The sequence below is a fragment of the Harmonia axyridis genome, chromosome 2 (assembly GCF_914767665.1).
Source record: "Harmonia axyridis chromosome 2, icHarAxyr1.1, whole genome shotgun sequence".
NCBI lineage: Eukaryota > Metazoa > Arthropoda > Insecta > Coleoptera > Coccinellidae > Harmonia > Harmonia axyridis.
Window position 1 is genome coordinate 39,768,488 of NC_059502.1, and position 24,018 is coordinate 39,792,505.

General features: G+C 33.8%; 1 protein-coding gene and 1 long non-coding RNA gene across 4 annotated transcripts; both read right to left on the reverse strand.

Moving 5' to 3' along the window:
* Nucleotides 1-2,506: 2,506 nt before the first annotated feature.
* On the reverse strand, nucleotides 2,507-3,929 carry LOC123672435. The gene is made up of 2 exons (XR_006746295.1): nucleotides 3,400-3,929; nucleotides 2,507-3,035 (listed from the first exon to the last, which is right to left on the reverse strand). It is a non-coding gene; the product is annotated as an uncharacterized LOC123672435 (long non-coding RNA).
* An 11,378-nt stretch (nucleotides 3,930-15,307) lies between these two features.
* Nucleotides 15,308-17,061, reverse strand: LOC123672406. Of its 3 annotated transcripts, none has more exons than XM_045606514.1 (5): nucleotides 17,015-17,061; nucleotides 16,769-16,951; nucleotides 16,644-16,715; nucleotides 15,554-16,442; nucleotides 15,308-15,500 (listed from the first exon to the last, which is right to left on the reverse strand). In XM_045606514.1, the coding sequence occupies exons 4-5, from the start codon at nucleotides 16,260-16,262 to the stop codon at nucleotides 15,328-15,330; spliced, it is 882 nt and encodes a 293-aa protein (XP_045462470.1). In that variant the 5' UTR covers nucleotides 16,263-16,442; nucleotides 16,644-16,715; nucleotides 16,769-16,951; nucleotides 17,015-17,061; the 3' UTR covers nucleotides 15,308-15,327. The 3 variants fall into 3 exon arrangements, with proteins under 3 accessions (XP_045462470.1, XP_045462471.1, XP_045462472.1); XM_045606515.1 differs by having other exon boundaries at nucleotides 17,020-17,038; XM_045606516.1 differs by lacking the exon at nucleotides 17,015-17,061 and having other exon boundaries at nucleotides 15,359-15,500; nucleotides 16,769-17,003.
* Between the last annotated feature and the right edge of the window lie 6,957 nt (nucleotides 17,062-24,018).

Here is a 24,018-nt window from a genome sequence, read left to right on the forward strand (position 1 = left end):
TGACTCTCACATCAGTAAATTGCTCAAAGTGTTGCGGCAAATTATTACGAATTTCCTCAATAGGTGGAAGATAGCTCGCAGGTTTCAATACTGTCGCTAACACAGTTAGCATGTCATAAAAAATTTCTTTTATACTTTGGGAACTGATGTTTCCAAAGAGTAAAGACAATACAACATAGCTCGTGTCATTCTTTAGTTTTGTAAATGTATTTTTTCCCTAATATTGAGGGATGAAACAAAATTTTCTCTTTTTATTCTTAATACTAAAATTTCAATAGTTTTCAGCATTTCGAAAGAATTCAACCCTGTCAAGCTGTTAAGCTTTTGATTTGTAGTAATATTGTCACAAATTGTCCTTATTGATAAAAGCACATAGAGCTTCAGCAGCCAACAATTCATCAGGCCTGTGAATCATTTCCTGAAATTTCAATATCATCATTTGATTCAACTAGAATATCTCAATACTTTACCTGAGCATGAAGTTCATTTTCATCTTGATTTTGTGTCATTACTTCACAGTCAGATTTCAACTGAAAATTTTGTAAATATTAGATTTATTTTCATTTAGAAGGATCATTATATAATTACAATTGGTTGTTGTACAGGATCATATCTAGTTAAATTCCGTCTTTCTTTCTTCTTTATGTTCTCATGAGTACCTGTAGGAAGGTTTTTTGTTGGAACTGCATTTCTTTCGTCTCAAGTTAGTTTTTCTCGGTCTCAAACACAAATCTGCGTGTCTCAGCTCCTTACCTGAATATTGAAAAATATTACTACACATGGAGCTCGATTGATACTGATATTTTTACAACTTACTTTGTGTATGAAAATCAGACTCTTCAAAATGCTTTGAACAAACTTTCATATATATTATAACTCCTCGAACACTAAAATATAAAAATTTAACCTGCAGAAATGCACGCCGTCAAAGCTTTCACTCCTACCGTACCTTGAGCCGATATTACAGTTTCTTCCGATAGGTGGCTTGGGGATGAACTTGAATCGCTAATAAAGCGCGTTCGGTTATTACCTCGGACCGCTCGGACTTGTCGCAACCGTTCGTTTATTACATCCAGATTGAGGGGAATACACATCTGGAGCGTTCGGCAAATATATCTGAGCAATCGGATGTCGATCTTTTTCGTCGGACGTTTTCGAGCTAGCAAAGGGATTTTATCCACAGAGTTTACCTTTGTCTATGGATTATTGGATTTTATCTGTCTTTGATGTTTGTTTATTTATAAAAATTAACATTTCGTCGTAGTTTGTATTGAAAAATTTCAATACCTAACTTGTTATAATTCTATAATTGGATTTTAAATAAAATTATGGGTATGGAATGCAGATAACAAATGAATAGGCAGTGTGTATATTTTTGGAATGAGATATCTGGTGGTGACTTTGGACAATATCATTAGTAAGACTTTGGGGACAGATAATTTTTTCGTGTAATTATATAAAGCGTTGTGCATGTTCAGTTTATTCAGAAGAGCGATGGACATTCAAGCTAGGGATATGAAGAAAAAGGCCAAGCTTTTAAAAAAGCTGACTATGTTTACAATATATGAAGTGGACTGGTTTCATTACTTCTAAATAAATGAGACAGACTTCAGTGAATTTTCCACCTTATTATATCGAAATTATGTAATGGATGAAGCAGAAGAAATTAACTCGTTCAAGGGTATCGACTGGGACATCAGTGTCCCAGAAGTATTTATAAATTTCCTGTTCAGCAATAAATATACCCAGCATGGAATCAATTGGGAATATAAAGCCAGATCAGTGTATTCAAGGTACTATATCTATATTTGTGTCAGCTAATAGTTTATTATCATACGAAAGTTTCAGAGAAAAAAATACCATATTCAGGAAAAGGACTTGAAGTTTGTCAGTTGGACCCGAGGCTTGTTGCTTTTCTGAATGGTGTTATTTTCAAGAATGGGGAGTCAGTGAAATTATTGGAAATCAAATGTCTATTCATTGGTAAGTTTCTAGTAAGTTAAAGAGATTATTTTTATAATTGTTTATAATTTCAGGTCGAATTATTTCTGCTGAAAATACTGAGCACCATTGCCAATATTTGAGAAGAGGAAAAGCCAGCTAATTTGAAAGAATAAATAAACATTATGCTAGAGTCTGATTAAGTATGGCAATTATGAATTTGAAAAATTGCGACTCTATAGTGTTCTCATCTGGTGATAAGACATCCAAAACTGATAGTGAGCCATTTGATGAAGAATTCACAAAAAAATAATTCTTAAAACTTCAAATGATTTATTTTAAAAATATGCTTTACACATTGTGTAGCATGAAAGTTTAAATTTTTCAATTAGAAAGATATTTTTCCAAGCCTTAATTATGCTGTAATAAGACCATCCAGAATAAGAAAAGTTCCGAATCATACATGTCTGAAGTTATACATGTTATAACTTCCAGACTATTGAAAAATTTGAGTCCAGTTGTTATTAGTAAGAGAGTAAAGGATTTGCTATTGGATCATAAAATATACAGGTTGAGTGATTTATTTAGGAATCATTTTTGTAAATATTATTTGATAATTTGTAACTACAAACATATTCATGTTTTCATTACAATGACTTTCAATACTACTCATTTATAGTTTAAGATTTTTTGATTGACAAGCCATGTAAACTTTTGATGGCGTATGTTTTTATGAATTTCTTGTGTGCAAATAAATTATTATTATTATCAAATACTGCATTGATTTTACATATCATTTATTTATCCTATGGCAGTATAAGTTATCCCATCATACATTCCCTTGGCACCATAGTCCATTAAATTACTGATGAAAATAAAAAGATATCATCTTCCAAATCACTTGGATCAATTTGACATGAAAATTCCTTTTTTCCTTCTTAAACTTCCATTGAAACATTTTTGTCTTCATGAAACGAATGGAGATTTTAGAAGTGATTCCTCCTTGGAAATATACTTTCTACTAGATCAGACCATTTTTCTTTTTATATCTTTTCATTTTTGTAGAGGAATTAAGTATCCGTTTTTTTATACTTCTGAAATAAGTAGAATGAAATTAGATAAACGTAACATAATTTAAACTAATAATAAAACGAATTTATTCAGGAATTTGGTCCAAATTCCTGAATAATTCATATTCATATTTTATGGAATACTTCAGGTTTCCATTTCTCTCAAAATATGATCAGCACTACAATAAGTTTTAGATGAGAGATATTTGCTATCATTTCCAAAATATTCTTATCAAACTCTTCTCACACTAATAATCCATATCACCATATCTTTCCTTCTTTCTCGAGCTACTTTTTCTTATTGTAATATGAATTGTGGCAACCAACTACATAGCAATGAATTTGTGAATTTCTTGCAGTAAATAATTGATAATATTAAAGTCCATACCTTCAGAATTTTTCCCTATTTTTCAATATTGAAAACAACATCAACTCAAAACTTCTTAGTATAGTTAAAAAAAGCATAAATTTCTAACGCCTCTTCAGTAGGCAAGACAGTAAAAGTGTATATTATGAATATTGATTATGTTTTACTAATGATTTCATTTCATTTAGCCACAAAGGGCGCCACATGCGTATATCAAAGAACTGACATAACAGCTGAAGCTCAGGAAGCTCTGTACCGTTCGTTTATTACAGATAAATCTGTAAAATCCGACATATCTGTGGTCACGTGGATAAAATATCCGTCCGCTCTCGGATGCTATTGCCGAACGCGCTTATAGGCCGCTAGAAGGACTCATCGTCCTTCATACGCTAGTTCGTCTATTCACCGCTAGATGGACCACTTGTCCTCTATAATCTAGTTCATCTAGCTACCACTAGATTGACTATTCGAGCTATCTGAAACTCTGTTTCGAGAAAGCTACTACTTAATTGACTATTCGAGCTATCTGAAACTGTGTTTTGAGAAAGCTACTACTTGATTGATTATTCGAAGCTATCTGAAACTCTGTTTCGAGAAAGCTACTACTTGATTGATTATTCGAAGCTATCTGAAACTCTGTTTCGAGAAAGCTACTACTTGATTGACTATTCGAGCTATCTGAAACTCTGTTTCGAGAAAGCTACTACTTGATTGACTATTCGAGCTATCTGAAACTGAGTTTCGAGAAAGCTACCACTTGATTGACTATTCGAGCTATCTGAAACTCTGTTTCGAGAAAGCTACTACTTGATTGACTATTCGAGCTATCTGAAACTCTGTTTCGAGAAAGCTACCACTTGATTGACTATTCGAGCTATCTGAAACTCTGTTTCGAGAAAGCTACTACTTGATTGACTATTCGAGCTATCTGAAACTCTGTTTCGAGAAAGCTACTACTTGATTGACTATTCGAGCTATCTGAAACTCTGTTTCGAGAAAGCTACTACTTGATTGATTATTCGAAGCGATCTGAAACTCTGTTTCTAGAAAGCTACCATTTGTTTGATTGGTCGGAAAGATCTGAAAATATAACTCGAAAGATACCACTTGATTGATTATTCGAAGCTATCTGAAACTCTGTTTCTAGAAAGCTAATACTTGATTGATTGTTCGAAGCCATCTGAAACTATGTTTCTAGAATTATTATTATTAATTATTAACAACAAAATGAATCTGTACTTTATTATAGCTGAAACTTATAAGGTTTTTGTGTTTTCAAATAAAGAACCAACTCGATTTGCAGCGAAATAGTATTCTGAAGCGAAAATTCGGATTGAAAAAAAAAATGATTTTAATGATAATTTACTCAACGTTTGATGGACCTTGTTTCTTTTTCGAAGTCTATTGTTATTGAAGAAAAATCGAAAAAGTAATATTTGATGTCAAAGTTAACCTGCGGGAATCAACAACAAAAAGAACAATAACATAGTAGACGCATCTGTTGGTGTGTTATATCAGGTGTCAACATTGAACAGATTCGGATTCAGGGTATTTTATGATGGCTGGTAAATTCAAGTGTGTGATTTGTGATAAAGCCATAGGGAAGAGCAGTTACAAAGTGAAGTGCGCGAAGGGTTGCAAAAGATGGGCCCACCTAACTTGTACTGACCTAGATAAAGACAAAATAGAAAAAGGGGGAGAGATTTGGACCTGCCCGAAATGTAATAATGCATCAACGGAGGCGGAAACAACAGATCAAATCATCCGATGATGAACAGTTTTTGGATCAAAGGAAGGAAAATAGTAAGGATAGATACATGGGCTCCGGAAGGGAAAACCTAGAAACCAATGAGATTTTAAAGAAATTAGTCAAAAAAGTGGAAGAACTGGAAAAAGCGGTCACGTTCAGTAACAATTTGGTGGAAGAAATGAAGCATTCCTTCGAAGAGATAAAAAGAGAAAATAAACAATTGAGAAAAGAGCATGATAAGATAAAGGTGGAAGTAGAACTCTTACATAAAGAAGTAAAGGAAATGAAGGATAAGATGGCAATAAACGCTTTAGCAAAGGAGACACAAGAAAGAAAGAAGAATATAATAGTCTCAGGACTGAATAAAAAAGAAGATGTTGTAAAAGTGATGAAAAAACTCGACGTTCCTATAGATGAGGAGGAATTGAAGTTTAAGCAGGTGTTGATAAACAAGGAAAGAAAAGCCTTTATTGTTACATTCAAGGAAGAAGTTCAAAGAAATTTGGTGTTGATGAACAGAAGAACAAGAGGAGCAATAGACACGGAAAGTATGGAAATCGGAGGCCCGAAGAGGAAGATCTTTATAAATGAAGACCTGCCGAAACTCATTCAGGACCTGTTAAAGAAGGGAAGAGAACTTAAGAGTGCAGGATTCAAGTTTGTTTGGGCAAAGGATGGAAATGTCTTCTGTAGAAAAAGTGAGTACTCCAAAATAATTTTATTGATTAATCATGAACAAATAGATGAGTTGAAACGTCAATAAATATATATATATATATATATATATATATATATATATATATATATATATATATATACAGAATGTGATAATTTCCTAAAGTAATTAATAAACAATGGTTTAAGGGGTGTTGGAAAAACTTCAATTGTTACTATCTTCTTTATTTCATCAGTCGACGTTTCGATCCTTGGTTGGGATCTTCTTCAGGACTTCTATAAAACAAACAACATACAAATATAACACAAACATTGCAGAAAAGACAACATGTTAAAACGCACCGAAATGCGAAGAGTTACCAGATCTTAAGTTGCACTGAATCTTATACAGATTTGGAGGAAAAAAAAATTAATTATTTTTGAACACAAAACATCATATATATATACATATATATATATATATATGTTCGGATAGGTTTCCGCGGTAGGAAATATTTGAACTTTGTGTGTTCCGGATTGGACCGCGTCTAATATTTTGTCGTGTTCGACGTTTCGGCTCCGATTTTGGAGCCATTTTCAAGAACCGTTGACTTTACGCCGGGGTCTCAATCTGCCTACTCCCCAGGTATCATCAACAAGAGTATTATCGTAGGTGTGGTTATCTTCCGTCCCTCGAGGCAACTGAACGTTAACCACGAGAGGTCCTGTATTCATAGTAGAAGGAGGTGACCCACGTGATGGAGGTTGCGCAGGAGCCGGTTGCGCAGTTGTTAGGCAGCCTCCAGTCATCGATCGAGCTGTCATCGATCGAGTTGTTATTGATCGAGTTGTTTTCGATCGGTTTGTTGTCGATCGAGTTGTTATCGATTGTGCAGGAACCGATGGTGATGTCACGTGACTTCGAGTCATCGATCGGGTTGTTATCGAACGGGTGGCAACTGGGAGCCTGGTACGGGTGGTATGAAGTTGAACTGTCGATCGGGTTGTTGTCGAGGGCTGAGTTATCGATCGATGTGTCGCCATGAGACGGGAAATCAAAGGTTTCCAAGTGCAAGTAGGTTTTAGGTGAAACGATTCGATGGCGTTGGTTTCAAAATCTTCCATGTAAATATCAGCGATGGCTGGAGAAAGTGGAGATCCCATGGGTGCACCCTTCACCTGTTTGTAAAATGTACCTTGAAAGAGGAAGTACGTGTTCGACATGCAATGGTTTATAAGGGTCAATGTATCCTGGGGTATGTGATGTTTGGTCTCCAGTATTTCAAGGGACTCTTTGAGTGGAATATTGGTGAAGAGAGATACGACGTCAAAACTGACAAGAATGTCTGACTCATGGATTTGATACGTTCTTAAGGTTTCGATGAAGTGGAAAGAATTCTTTACATGCGATGATGATTCTTCAGCTAGTGGTTGAAGTGTAGAAGCTAAGTATTTAGCAAGATGATGAGTTGGGGATCCAAAGGCTCACAAACCGGACATCCCTCTTCGTCCAATAGTCAGTGCCTTTGGATCCCCAACTCATCATCTTGCTAAATACTTAGCTTCTACACTTCAACCACTAGCTGAAGAATCATCATCGCATGTAAAGAATTCTTTCCACTTCATCGAAACCTTAAGAACGTATCAAATCCATGAGTCAGACATTCTTGTCAGTTTTGACGTCGTATCTCTCTTCACCAATATTCCACTCAAAGAGTCCCTTGAAATACTGGAGACCAAACATCACATACCCCAGGATACATTGACCCTTATAAACCATTGCATGTCGAACACGTACTTCCTCTTTCAAGGTACATTTTACAAACAGGTGAAGGGTGCACCCATGGGATCTCCACTTTCTCCAGCCATCGCTGATATTTACATGGAAGATTTTGAAACCAACGCCATCGAATCGTTTCACCTAAAACCTACTTGCTGGCTTCGATATGTGGACGATGTCTTCGTCATATGGCCACATGGACCCGAAACTCTCCAAGACTTCTTTGAACATCTGAATAATATAAATATCCATATCAAATTCACTATGGAAGTTGAAACCAACAACTCACTCCCTTTTCTTGATGTCCTCGTAGCAAAATCCAACGATTCCTTCACACACACGATTTACAGAAAACCAACCCACACAAACCGCTACCTGAATGCAAATTCACACCATCATCCGTCTCAAATCAACTCCGTATTGAACTCCTTAATCCATAGATCCGTAAAACTGACAGATAACCTACACATTCAAAAAGAAATCAACATCCTTCAAACCGCCCTACAACAGAATGGCTACAACAGTCAACAAGTTCAGAAAGCCATCAACCGACATCAGACCCATACACAACAGCCCAAAAATCCTCCAGAAAATTTCCCTCATAAAGCTTTTCTACCTTTTATCAAAGGTGTCACTGACAAAATCAGTCGCATACTACGAAAACAGGATATAAAAACAGTTTTCACAGCCGATAACAAAATTTCCAAATTTCTTCGAACACCAAAGGATACGATCGATAACGAGTCTCAAGGAGTATACGAGATACCATGTTCCGCATGTCCTAGAACATACATAGGACAAACCAACAGACGTATAACTAACAGAGTATATGAGCACCAACTCGCAATACGCCAAGGAGATCCAACATCTGCCCTATTCAAGCACTACTCTGAAACAGGACATAACGTTGATTTTGAGGGATGTAAGACCATCTCTGCAGAGAGAACCCTCACATGTAGGATAATCCGTGAAGCACTCGAGATCGAAAAACGACCCAATTGTCTCAACAAACGGGATGATGGTCAAAGATTACCCAACACTTGGAAACCTTTGATTTCCCGTCTCATGGCGACACATCGATCGATAACTCAGCCCTCGACAACAACCCGATCGACAGTTCAACTTCATACCACCCGTACCAGGCTCCCAGTTGCCACCCGTTCGATAACAACCCGATCGATGACTCGAAGTCACGTGACATCACCATCGGTTCCTGCACAATCGATAACAACTCGATCGACAACAAACCGATCGAAAACAACTCGATCAATAACAACTCGATCGATGACAGCTCGATCGATGACTGGAGGCTGCCTAACAACTGCGCAACCGGCTCCTGCGCAACCTCCATCACGTGGGTCACCTCCTTCTACTATGAATACAGGACCTCTCGTGGTTAACGTTCAGTTGCCTCGAGGGACGGAAGATAACCACACCTACGATAATACTCTTGTTGATGATACCTGGGGAGTAGGCAGATTGAGACCCCGGCGTAAAGTCAACGGTTCTTGAAAATGTCTCCAAAATCGGAGCCGAAACGTCGAACACGACAAAATATTAGACGCGGTCCAATCCGGAACACACAAAGTTCAAATATATATATATATATATATATATATATATATATATATATATATATATATATATATATATATATATATAAATTTTTCCACACCCCTTATCATACTTATAACTATATAAATAAATATATATAAACAAATAGATTTCCACGTCACCCAAGAAGACGGGTTGGTTTTTTGTTATTAATGGGAAACCTCACCTAGAATAGCCCTATTATAACCCAATATGAAAATGTAGTTCTCAAATCAATGAAAACTGAAATAAAATGAAACTCTTGAAAAAACAGAAATAATAAAATATTCAATTATCAACATAAAATATATATTTGAATAAACATAGAGAAAACCTCTCACGAAAACATATAAATAAATGTATAAAATATAAAAAAATCTTATAAAGACCACAAAAAATATTGTGGAAATGACCGCATGTATTCTGGTCGAAAATGTATGAGCTTGCTTACCCTTTATTCATTTTTATAGATCAAATCAATTCGACGATCTTTCTTTGTCGCGAAGTCATCAATTATTTTCTCGAAAAAAATGTTTCCTCTGGCTAGTTCTTTAACTAAACCTCTTTCGATTGATATCAGTGCCAGGTTATTTAAACGGTCTTGAGACATCATGTTCCTACTGAAAGATTTTATTCTTTTGAGCGCTGAAAAACTTCTTTCTACTGACGCGGATGTTGGTGGCAGGGACAAAATCAAACAAAATAACTTATATAATTCAGGAACATCGGAAACAATATTATTTGAGAAAATGAATTCCGTAATACCATTCAGCATATTTGAATTGCCGAAGATAGCATTGTCCCAGTACATGATCAGAAAATCAATACCTAACTACTATCGAACGGCATAAATAAGTTTTTTTCTGATTAAGACGTTATATCCCATAATCAACCATTCATTTGAATATATTTATTATATTTTCATGATCTGAAAATCAATAGCTACTATCGAACGGCATAAATAAGTTCTTTTCTGATTTGGACATAATGTCTCATAATTAACCATTCATTTAATTATCAAATATTTGAAATAAACTGTAAAAAGTTGCTGCTTGACGCTCTGCAATAGGATAACCGGCCAGCCGACCCTGTGTATTGGGAAGCGACCTTACATCGAGTTGTTGTGCCGTTCTACTGAGTGGTCGTATTCTGGGCGTATGTCGTAGTATCTTTTCCTTTACGTAGCGCTCTCGGTAGCGCTGGTTCCGCCATCGGCTCTCGGCCGACCTAACGTGATGAGATGCTTTCAGTGATATTCCAGGAGTTGCAATTGACCATATTCACCGTCGCCATATTGTTATGCGACAATACCAACTACCCAGTGTTCCCAACGAAGAAATATAAATATGGTAAATATGGTCAATTGACCATATTCACCGTCGCCATATTGTTATGCGACAATACCAACTACCCAGTGTTCCCAACAAAGAAATATTGAGTTTACTAGAAAAATTCCACAATACAGTAGAACCTCGATCATCCGGCCTAATGGAGGGGAAACGGTTCCCGGTTAATCGAAAAACACGGACAATCGAAATTTCTCAAAATACGCACAACAACTATGAAAATGGGAAAAATGTATGGGGTATAATTAATTATTGAGCAACAAAATCAATAGAATCATAATATCATATAAAAATATATAAATGAAAAACAAATCATTGCATTGGTATAGTATATCCAAAGTCACTTGGAGGAAGCCTGAATATTTCAATTATACAAGGATTGTCCAAGTTTTCAGAAATTCCTTTGGAATTTATGAAAATATTGCTATCAATACTCTCAAATAAACCCCGGTATTTAGCAAATCGTCTTGGAAACAAGAAGGTCCCGATTAGATTGATCTTATTGGCTGAATATTTCCCCTCGTATTCCCCTTTCCACTTTGAGAGCGTTTTTGGTTACACTCATTGGCTGCATCTATCACTTCTTAATTACTTTCTAATAATTGCCATAGACCAGTGTGGTCCATAAGGTAATTATTGAAATGCATTTTTACGTAGTTCTAGTTCGTGACTGATGCTTTTAATGATTCGACTATGATGTTCGGCACAATTCTATGGTTCATGTAAAAAAAGATGAATATTTCGCAATCAAATCTATTCCTCTGTTTACTTTCAAAGTCAGAATTGATATATGACGGGTTCTGAAGAAAATGATTTCGCATCCTAAATATCTTCATTCCACTAAAGGAAGAATTGATTAAAATGAGATTAACCAACAAAATTTTCATTACATTTTCTGATTTTAGCAATGTTATTTCTGGTTTGAGAACTCATGAAGAATAAGCATATGATGTTGAGGCTCTTAGTACGTCAAATTAACAGCTACGTAGCCAAATCGAGAAATCAATCAAGTATTTTATAGAAATTAGAAATATTTCACCATTTCCTACCATCAGTCAGGACAGTTTTAATAATAGGTTACATATATCTTTGAATATTTATTCTGATTTTGAATACAAAAAATTTATTACAATTCATGAAATTTCGACTTTTTAGTTTCTTTTTATGATTTCTGGAAGTCATAGACTACGCTATTCAATGAGAAATTGCAGTTTTCCTTGCTTCAATTTTTCCTCGATAACTCTTTGAGTATAGGATTTGCTTGAGACCCCTCTCTCTTTATACCTATTTATTTACTGAATGAATAAAAAAATATAGGTTTCTTCCAAAAAACTTTTTGAGTGACTTGATGTCACTCAAGCACCTCAAGGTCATGCACCTATTCTACCCTAGTTTGTCTTATCTTCAGACAGAACATTTCCGAATTAATCTCAAACATCGTGCTCTTATAATTCTATTCAACGATCAGTTCATCATCGTTGATAACGTTCCTTGATAGTATATTACAGGTCGAGAATAAAGAATAATCAAATCATAACACCGTAGAATGACATGGTATCATTTTTGATGTAACACCGAAAGCTACTCTCGTCACAAGTTTTCTGAAAGAATCGACATCTGAGTCCCATACATGCGCAAGAATATTATTTTCAACTCAAGGGTTTGAAAAGTGTGCGCCTATGGTTTATAACTGTTTTGCAATTATCTCTGGTCAAGCGCTTTTATAGACTAGTTCAAGTGACTTTGGATATATGTACTATACCTATATTACAATTTATATATATTAATTGAAAAGGTCTGTAATTTTTGTCTGTCTTTTTTTATTATTCATCTTGAGACAAATGTGAGCCCAAATTTTCCTCAAGTGGAAGACATCAATATAATCTGTATCATTTTCCTGCTCTAAATAGTGCATCAGACCATTTGCGAATCTCAACGAGTCTTCGGAAGAAACAGTGTTTTCCTGCGTGGAAAATTCTTCAACACTTTCATCGTCTGTATCCATACAGTGGTTAGGTTGGGAGAAATTTGATGCGGTTTCTGAATCGTCCAGTATCTGATAACCGGGTTTATTTAAATCCGAATTTAGCCATTCTTCAACAATTCTACCAAATTATTACTATGGCGCATGCGTAATGAAGTGAATCCCGAATAATCGAGTGGATGTCTGCTCGTGGGAACGGATGAGTGAAAATGTCGACGAGCACGGATTACAGAGTAAAACGGATAATAGGAGAACGGATAATCGAGGTTCTACTGTATATAGTTTCTAAGTGAAGTTTATGTGTACCTTTTCTGGCTGCTACGTCAGATAGGCTTGTTTGGGACAATATTTTGCAAAAATTTCACCTTTTGGAAATAAAAACATTAGTGAAAGGTGATTTTCTGAACAAATTAATTGTGGCCGAGTGTATAAATGAAGGCTTCGCTTCATTTTTGGAAATAGTCAGTGGAAGAATAGTCTCTATGGCTGATAGTATTTTTGATATTAGCGGTATTTTTCTAGTAAACTCAAAATTTCTCCGTTGGGAACACTGGGTAGTTGGTATTGTCGCAAAACAATATGGCGACGGTGAATATGGTCAATTGACCATATTCACCGTCGCCATATTGAAATGCGACAATACCAACTACCCAGGGTTCTCAACATCGAATAACGAAAGTTACTAATTAGTAACTTTCGTTATTCGATGTTGAGAGAAATTTCTCAGCCCCGCGAAAGTTTAAATGAGAATATTTGTAAAATGCATTCCAAAGTCGTTAACTGAAAAAATGTCAGATGAGAGGGAATAAGTTGAATTATATTTTTCAATAATATTATTATCACTATTAATATATTATTTTAGTAATAAATATTATTTAAGTAATAGTTATGAGTCTTCCCAATGGGCCGTGGACAAAAAACCTTTTGGATTTTCCAAAAACATATAAGGAAGATGATATTTTGAAATTCAAAGAGAAATCTACAGAAGGCAGTGTTAAACATCACTCACTGGGTTATCGTATGTTTAAGGCTAATAAAGTTGAAAATGTTTTGCTGAGTTATAGTGCCGATGGTGTTATCATAAAAGCTCAGGTGAAAGCGGCAATGAAAAAACTTATTTATAAGTGTAATGTTCACTTGAAAAGCGATGGAGAAGTGTTAAAAGGTGCCTGCTCCTGTATTTCAGGAGTCTCAGGTCGATGCAAACATGTTTATGCACTTCTATGGCAGTTACTTGATTACGTTAGAGAAGAAAAATCAAATATAGTGGATTCAATAGATATCCCCTCAACCTCACAGCCAAGACTTTGGGGAACTGGTTCCAAGAAGGCACCCCCATCACAGCCCTTTCAAATGTTGAATTTTATAAAACCAGATCCATACAATATATATAAGAAGACGAAAAAAAATATAGATAAAAGACGAATAGTTTTCGAACAACATTTGAAAACTCCTGTGCAAAATACTGATATCAAACAATTGGCTATTAGTATGATGAAAAATGACTTCTCCATGTTTGGTGAAATATTGAAATGAAATGAATACAATCCTCTTCCAGTCAAAAATGTATGTAGATCAACAACAGATGAAAGGCAAAATGATATATTGGTTATTCCAACAAGAATAAAATGGACTAATGTTTATATCAATAGCCTATTGACTGATGTAATTCCCAATATTCATTTAATAGAAAACGTTAGTATTTCTCTAAATAACGCAAAACTACTAGAGAAAAAAACCAGACTACAGAGTGATTGTCCAGCCTGGTATATAGAGAGACGGAAAAGAATTACATCCAGCCGTTTTCATGAAATAGTAAATAGAAGAGTCGAAATTAATGATAAATTCATCAAAAGAATTTGGCCAAAAACTTTTTTTCAATCATCGATGATGAAACTTGGACTGGCTAATGAAGAAAAGGCAGTGAAAAAATACAATGAATTATTTCCACAATATCAAGTCTATAAGTGTGGTTTATGTGTAAATCCTGGAGTACCTTTTCTGGCTGCTACGCCAGATAGGCTTGTTTGGGACAATATTTCACAAAAATTTCACCTTTAGGAAATAAAAACATTAGTGAAAGGTGGTTTTATAAACAAATTAACCGTGGCTGAGTGTATTAATGAAGGCTTCGCTCCATTTTTGGAAATAGTCAATGGAAGAATAAGCTTGAAAAAACTCATTCTCATTATACACAAATCCAGGGGCAATTGGCCTTAAGTTGTCTCAAGTACTGTGATATTATGGTTGATAGTGGAAATGATGTGTTTATTCAAAGAATAACCTTTGACGAACATTTATGGGCTAACGAACATTTACCAAAATTAATAAGATTTTATTTTACTTACTTTAAAGCATCTATCTAAATATCTGCTGATACACATTTTCTAGTTTGCCTCACTTTATGAATATCTTTAGAATAAGTTTTTATTTTATGAGAAGACTGAAAAATTATTTATTTATTTCATATTGTTTTTGTTTATTTTTTTTATTAATTATATTTAATAATATTACTAGTTAGAAAGTGTTGAGTTTTTGTTTGAGAGGGATTAAAGTTTTGATTTTTTTAGTAGGATGTTCATTTTTATACATATACATTTATAATGTACAATGAAAATGTTCATTGCACAAGACTAAGAACTGTTTTAAGAGGTTGCAGCAATAAACAACAACTTTTTGAATTCAAAATTGATGAATAAAGACTTGCTTTTTTTATGATCATAAAAAATGAATTTATTGATATAATGAAGAATGTACACCCAAAAAAAAAGGTATTTTCATAAATATTTTATAACAAAAATACAAATAATATACATCTGAAATGAGCTTATAATCTCCTGTTCTATTTTTTCTTGGTTTTTATATCCAACAGGGGTTTTTTTCTAAAATTTGTCAGATGGCAACACACCACCCAAATTTGGTTCAATTGGTCAGCCATAGTATTTGGAATGCTACAGCACAATATTCTGTTTAATTTCACATTTCTTATAATTCTCTCAACATGAACACGAACACCTAAAAATTGCAATCATTTGATCAAATGTATATTAAAAAAACTCACTCCTTACTAATATCCCTAGTCAGAGTTTCATCTGCGTCAGTGAATTGTTGATTATTGCCATATGAAAATGGTGGTATATTCAAATCAACATCAATATCTGCAAGTTCTTTGGAAATTGTGAACCCCTTATCAGCCATTACTGAGTCCCCTGGTTCCAGCTTTTCCAGTAAGCCACTATTTAAAATTATTTCCATCTCAGAAGTTCTACCCGGGTAGAGTTCTGATATGAAACACACAAATCCATTAGGTGTTATTCCAATTATGCCCCTGGCGGTATTATGTGCCTTATACACAGAATATGTGCTACTCTGCACTGTATAATCAGAAGGTTTTTCAATAAAAATCTCAGTTCCATCCAGAATAATTCTTGTACTAGGATATTTACTGATGAAACATTCTGGCATATACTTTTTCATGATTTCTCTCGAAGGCCAAATAGGTATGAAATATGAATACATCACATTTATCCAAAACCTAAACATTCTGGAGACTGTGGACTGGGAAATATCATATCTATATGCGATATCTTCTTCTAAGAGACCAAGACGAAGCCTTACTAAAACTATGAATATCTGATTTTCATAGTCCATTCCCAGATTACTGTTGTCCTTGCCCAAGTACTTTTTTCTGTATGCCAGTGCATGCTTGATGATTATGCTTGTAAAAATCTTGTAGGTAATGACATCACTGAATCCTGTGTAGAAAGTGGGGATCATTGATTGAAGACTGAATGGAGTTGGTAGAATGTTTCATCTTATGTTCCTCGATCTTCATTTCAAGGTGGTGAACATAGTTCAGCAGATTTTGTAACTTGTTTAAGTCATTTTGTTGGAAATAATAATTGTGGTCGAAGTCGAAAGATTTCTTCATTGACAGTTTAATTTGTGCTTGGAATTCTGAAAAATAATTGAATAGACAGTCTATGATTTTCACATTAGAGTACAAGGATGGATACTATGAACTGAAAAATTATCTCTATTCTACACTGACAAGTAGACATTCCATATTTCATTCCTTATAATTGGTGCTACAATTGTTTTACTGGGGGTGACAATATGTCAAAAGTACTTATTGAAAAGAGTTTTCTACGGATTTACCTCCAACGTTGTAGCTAGCATTGGTCGAATCATTGGATGAATTGACCTCTTCTTTTTTTAGAGCCTGGTAATCTGAAATTATCCGGAATAATCACCCACAATACTGAAGATGTGATCACACTTACCTTTGAGATGTTTCAGACAGAATTTTAGTATTTTGCCATTACATCTTGTAGAGAATATTTTGGTGTCAGTTTTTTCATTTTTACATCTATTTCTTGCTGAACAATTACTGACACAACAACGACTGCCTCCACTATATTGATATCTACCCATATTTCCTGGATTTTATCTTCAGTTCAATTTTTCTGAAAAAACACACACAAAATACTTAACCAAAGTTTACCATCAATTTTTATAACCTCTCTTACCATACTCATAATCGGTACGGTATTTTTCTAGTAAACTCAATATTTCTCCGTTGGGAACCCTGGGTAGTTGGTATTGTCGCAATTCAATATGGCGACGCTGAATATGGTCAATTGTATAATTGTAACATTTGTGTTACATTTCAGACCTAATGTTACGGTGTTACGTACAATTCTGGAATAACTTGTTTGGGGTGATGTTACGAAAAGTAACCATTTACGATTGTGGTTTGTTACAATTTATGAAAGGGAATAACAACGCTGGATGCTTTGGAAATCGAATATTAGGTGGGTCCGAAAGAAAATATTGGCCGGTATAAGTTATATTTTCCTGTTCTGAGTGGAAATATTCATTACCGAGGGAATTTGGATATCGAAATCGATAACTCCGATTGAGTTTGAATGAATTGAATATCTAGAACTATTTTCTATTTCCTGATAATTTTTGGGTCGGCCCTGCCGACCCTGACGAGCCGTCACTGTTGTGAAGGTATATATCATGGTTCTTGCATCAAGAAAAGAAACATCAAAGTAATCAGTGGAAGATACGTCGAATGTTGTGACAAGATCCCTGAAAAACCGAAAAAAACCAGCAAGGAAGAAATTCTAGAACTCAAAGTCGAATATTTAAGCAAATTGTTAGCAGAGGTACAAGAAAAGAACAATGTCCTGAAAGAAAACAACCAAATTTTGAAAGAAAACAATAGTTTATTACACCAACAGATAAGTATCAGAGAAGAAAAAAGTAGCATAAAAACTGATAAACAATATTCAAATGTCGTCAAAACAACTTATCAAAGAGAAAATGTCATCTCGGATAAAATAGTTCCCAAAATAGTAGTTCAAATGTCATACAAACCCAGCCACAATGACAGAGAAGTTAACCTAAATATTAATCAACAACAACAACACAAGAAAAATGTATTAAGCCCAAAATTACCTACTATACGCAATCTAGGTCCACAACCGCCAAACACTAATACTGAAAACACCAATAAAGAAACGAGAAAAGAACAAGAAGCAGAATTTACCGAAGTACGTAGAAAAAAGCACTACACAAAGAAAAGGTTAGGAACAGGGGTTGTGTCAGATGATACAATGAAATCAGGTTTCTCTGGCCCTGAAAGAAAAGTATGGCTAAATATATATAGAGTTAATAAGCATGTAACCACCGATATGGTAAAAAATCACATAAAAAAACAGCCTGGTTTCGAAAATGAGGATGTCACTGTAACCGAATTGCAAACAAAACAGGGACAACTCAAAAGTTTTTGTGTAACAGCACCTTTAATAAAGAAAGACAACATGTATGAACCCTCATTTTGGCCTCCAAATGTAGGAATTCGAAGATTTAAATTTGAGATCTACAAAAAATCAAACGGTGGAAATTTTTTTGTACAATAAACAATAATGAACAAGAAAAAACAAACAAACAAAAAAGTAAATACAAAAAAACCAATATAAGTGTTATGCACCAGAACATACAATCTATAGGAAATGCAATCAACAAACTAGAGTATGGACTTAACGAACATAAAGAATGCAAAATATTGTGTATAACAGAACATTGGAAGTCACATGAACAACTAATGGGCTTACCAATAAAGGATTTCAACATAATAGGAAGCTTCTGCAGACCTGAAAAAAGTCATGGTGGAGTAGCTCTCTACTTTCATAAAACACTCAAGGGCAAATCTAGAACAAAATTACAGAAACTCTCTAAATGTGGTGAAATCGAGTGCGCAGCTGGAGAATGGATAAGAAAAAATGGCAACATAATAGTTTTATCAATATATAGACCACCAAATGGAAACTTACAAACATTTTTCTCAAAAATGGAACAAATTTTGATCAAGATTCTTCAGGAAAAAAAGGAAATAATTATTGCTGGTGATTTTAATATTGAATTATTAAGAACAAACAAGGATGGATCAGACCTAACAAACCTTATGAAATCTTTCAACATCAGGCCAACGATAAGTCAAGATACAAGAGTTACAAATAGGTCAAGCTCTTGTATTGATAACATCTTCACCAATATCCAACACTATGAAAGTTATGTTTTTGATTTACATGTATCTGATCACAAAGCACAGAAAATCACTTTCACTCTTGATAATATAGTACCTAATAACGTCTGTTTTCATAGATTCTATGGACAAAAGGAAAAAACCTCATTTATAGAACAACTATCAAATCAAAATTGGGATCTTGTACGAGAGGTAGAAAAAAGAAATGTGAATAAGCAATGGGATATCTTCATGTCCAAATTCACCGATATATTCAATGAAAATTTTCCTAAAAAACCATCTATCAATAGGAAACATGAAAACAATTTCAGAACACCAGAAATTGATGAAATAAAAAATAAATTAGATATCCTTTTGATCTTGAGTACACTAAGTCGACAACATATGGAGCTATATAAAAATACAAAAAAAAAATATGACAATGCATTGAAGCAACAAAGAGTAGAAACTTATGAAGAAAGAATGAGAAAATCTGATAACAAAAGCAAAACTATGTGGCACATCTGTAAGGAACTAACTGGAACAACAAGAAACATAGAAAATTGTCAAATACAAGGAACACCAGAAGAGATAGTTGAAAATTTCAATATACACTTCAATAATGTAGTAACCACCCTCTTAAATAATCTAACTCCAACTCAAGTAGATTATTCACACATAAGAAATATTGATAAATCTTTTTATTTAAAACTAACCACACCTTCTGAAATAAAAAACCTGAGCAAATCTATAAAAGATAAATTCAGCAGCGGCGATGACGAAATCCCCATCATAGTAACTAAATTATCATTACCAGCAGTCAGCGAAATACTGTCATACATAATTGATAACTCTTTTAGATATGGCATATTTCCAGAGTCCCTGAAACTGGCACTAATAAAACCAATCTTAAAAGAAGGCAATCCAGAAGAATTAAACAACTACAGACCTATAAGCTTGTTACCAGCATTCAGCAGAATTTTTGAAATGCTCATGTCTGTACGATTGATGGAATTTTTCAAGGAAAATAATCTGTTTTCCCACACTCAGCATGGATACCTGCATGGACGTTCTACACAAACAGCAATATTTCAGTTTGTACAATATGTTTTGGAATTACTAGAAAACAGGAATATGGCTTTAGGTATATTCCTCGACCTTTCTAAGGCCTATGACTCACTGAACAGAGAACATCTTCTTAGGAAATTGGAATTATATGGTATTAGAGGAAATACAAACAAATGGCTCAAGTCCTATATTTCCAACAGAAAGCAGAGAGTTTCTATCACACAAAACAATATCCAGACTAAATCAAATCTATTAATGAGAACCATAGGAATTGATCAAGGAAGTGTCATTAGTACCCTACTGTTCCTAGTATATCTTAATGATCTAGGTAACATAATCCAAGATAATGAAGGTAGCATAGTCAATTTCGTTGATGACACAAATTTATTAACTGGTGCAGAAGAATTTGAAGAACTAACAAGACGAGCAAACCAAATTTTCTTAAAATCAAAGTCATGGTTTGACCAAAACAATTTGATCCTCAATGAGAATAAAACTAAACTTGTTCTTTTTGATACAAACAGATCACAGAAACAAAAGTCAGATTCAGTTACCTTATCGAATAATAATTTTCAACTATCGGAATGTCAAGTTTCTTGGTGTTTACATCGATCAATTTCTGAATTGGCGTCAACACACAGAAATAATATCAAAAAGATTAAGCAAAAATTGTTATGCACTGAGATCAATCACCGAGTATATGAATGAGAACACCTTAAGAGTAGTATATTTTGGGAACTTTGAAGCCACCTACAAATATGGAATCATTTTCTGGGGAACAAATGAAAATCTGGAAAGAATATTTTTACTACAGAAGAGAGCAATTCGGATAATATACAAATTGGGATTTAGGGAATCATGCAGAGGAAGATTTAGATCAAAAAATATTCTAACAGTGTATGGTCTTTACTTGTTTGAATGTTTAATGTTTTTACATAAAAATAGGAGCAAATTCACAAGCGAAAATATAAATTCATATAATACAAGAACTCTAGACATAACTTTCCCAACACATAGATTAACATTAACTGAAAAAAGTCCAACCTACATGAGTATAAGAGCTTTCAATAAACTACCAAACGAGATAAAAAGCATTTCACAATATAAAAAATTCCAAATCAAAGTGAAAAATCTACTTATTCAATTAGAACCTTAGTCTCCAGGAATATTTTGAAAGAGCAATGTAAAACTTAAATTGTGACGTCATTTCACTTAATTTATATAGTTTATGTTATGTAACTACAAATCATTTGAAATAAAGAAATATTATTATTATTATAATAGATTTTGTGAGATAACAGTTTTTTTAGTTTTGGGCAATTATGCAAATTTTCGTGGATGATTTCGTTGTTGAACCATTTGAAATAAAAGAGGTGGAAAGTGTGGAAGATTTTAAAGAAAATTTAGGTCAAAATAAAGCAAATTTTGGGTTATTGCATAATAATATTAGGAGCATTGCAAAAAATTTAGATGAGTTCAAATTAGTCTTATCAACGCTTCAACTGAGGGTAGATGTCGTAATTTTAACAGAAACATGGAATATAGTAGATGTCAGTTTGTATAAGGTTCAGGGTTATATTGAATATTACAATCATAGTCATTTGAACCAAAATGATGGAATGATAACATATGTTAGGGAAGATCTACAACATGAAATAGAAATTTTAAATTTAGGTGAAATAAAGGTTCAAATAACGAATATACATAAGGCAGATAAACAAATAAGTATTATTTCACTATATCGTTCTCCAGGCCTCCCTGCAGCCGAGTTCAATAACAATCTGTCAAGGTTCCTCGACATCTGCAATAGTAAAAGCAACTCACAAATGGTCTTTTTTGTAGGTGACATAAATATTGATATATTATCAAAATCAAAAGACTCTGAGACCTACTTGAATATAATGGCCGAAAATAACTTTGTTTCTTTAATTAATAAGCATACAAGAGTGACGCAAGTATCAAAATCTTGTATAGATCATATATTTTTGAAATCTAAAATAAATAGAGAAAATTTTAATGCAGCAATAATCAAAACCACTGTAACTGATCACTATACTGTATTCGCACAATACTGTTCCGGTAGTAAATTAGTAGGAGAAGAAAAAAGACTGCAAAATGCAAGACGTTACATTGATTATGATAATTTGAGGAATGATCTACTTACACTAAATTGGAATAGCTTTTACAACACGCGTGAAGTAAATGAGGCTTGGAACTCTTTTGTTGAAATTTTAAGAGAAAAAATTAAGAAAAATACCAAGAAAGTTCATATTAAACACTCACAAAAAAAACTTACTCCTTGGATAACAGCTGGTTTAGTAAACTCTATAAATCACAAAAATAGATTATACAAAGACATGATAAAAAATCCGCATAGTATTGAAAAATTAAAGTTGTTCAAAAAATTCAAAAATAAACTCAAAATTCTCATCACTGAAGCAAAAAGAAAATATTATCGAGCCCAAATAGACGGAAACAAAAATAGCTCACGAGGCCTGTGGAAAGTAATTAATGAAAACAAAAAAAACGAAAAAAAGCATTGATAAAATTACAAGTATAGAAGGAGATAAAATTCTAAGTACTAAAGATGATATTGCAAATGAATTTAATAAATATTTCTCAGAAATAGGGGCGAAGTTGGGAAATGAAACTTCAAATAGAAATGTAGATTACCAACCAAAACATAGAAAGAGTAACATGAGTTCTATTGTTCTTTTAAGTACAGATGAGACCGAGGTATTAAATGTGATTAAAGATCTGAAGAAATCAGCATCAGGACATGACGGTATCGATGCTAAGATATTAAATGAAATAGGACATACCATAAAACATCAATTGGTCCATCTAATAAATAAAAGTATTGAAGAAGGCATTTTTCCGGATATTATGAAACTCTCAATTGTGGTTCCCTTGTATAAATCTTCAAGTAGAACTGAACTAACAAACTACAGGCCCATATCCTTGACTACAGCATTATCAAAAATATTTGAGAAAATATTGAAGAAAAGATTATGTGACTTCTTGAATAAATATAAACTGCTTTCGAAAAACCAATTCGGCTTCCAAAAACGGAGATCTGCTCAAGATGCTATAGCCCAGTTAGTTTCAAAAATTTCTGAAGGAATTGATAATAACATTCCTGTTATGTGTATTTTTGTGGATATAAAAAAGGCCTTCGATACAGTTGATCACAAACTACTATTAGTAAAGTTGGAGGATGTGGGTTGCAGAGGGGTGGCTTACAAGTTGCTAGAAAGTTATCTGTCAAATAGGAAACAAGTGGTCAGAATAGATAACGTAATTAGTGAAGAAAGAATATAGTATCATGTGGTGTACCCCAAGGTACAGTACTGGGACCTATATTGTTTCTGATTCACATAAATGGCTTATTTGACTTGCAATTAGAGTGTGAGATAATTAGTTTTGCTGATGACACAGTTATTTTGTTTGAAGCACAAACTTGGGAAGCATTGAAATCAAGATCTCTTAAAAATTTTACCATCATTCTGGATTATTTTACAGTAAATAAACTAACTTTAAATTATGACAAAACCAGATACATGCTATTCACAAGCAAGAAGAAGGAATTTCCAAATTTTGAAAGTCTGAAGGTGGGAAATACTGAAATATTCAAAACAGATGACATTAAATACTTGGGGGTTCACATTGATAATCACTTACGATGGGAAATACAATCAGATTATATTGTTAAAAAATTACGACAACTGCTACCTGTGTTCAGAATGTTGAGAGATATATGTGAAATGAAAGAGCTCAGGCGAGTATATTACGCGTTGGTAGAACCACATTTTAATTATGGCCTTTTGAGTTGGGGCGGCCTGGCGGATTTTTATTGTAGACCCCTTGAAGTTATACAAAAATGGATTTTGAAAGTGATGTATAGGAAAAATATGACTTATCCTACTGATA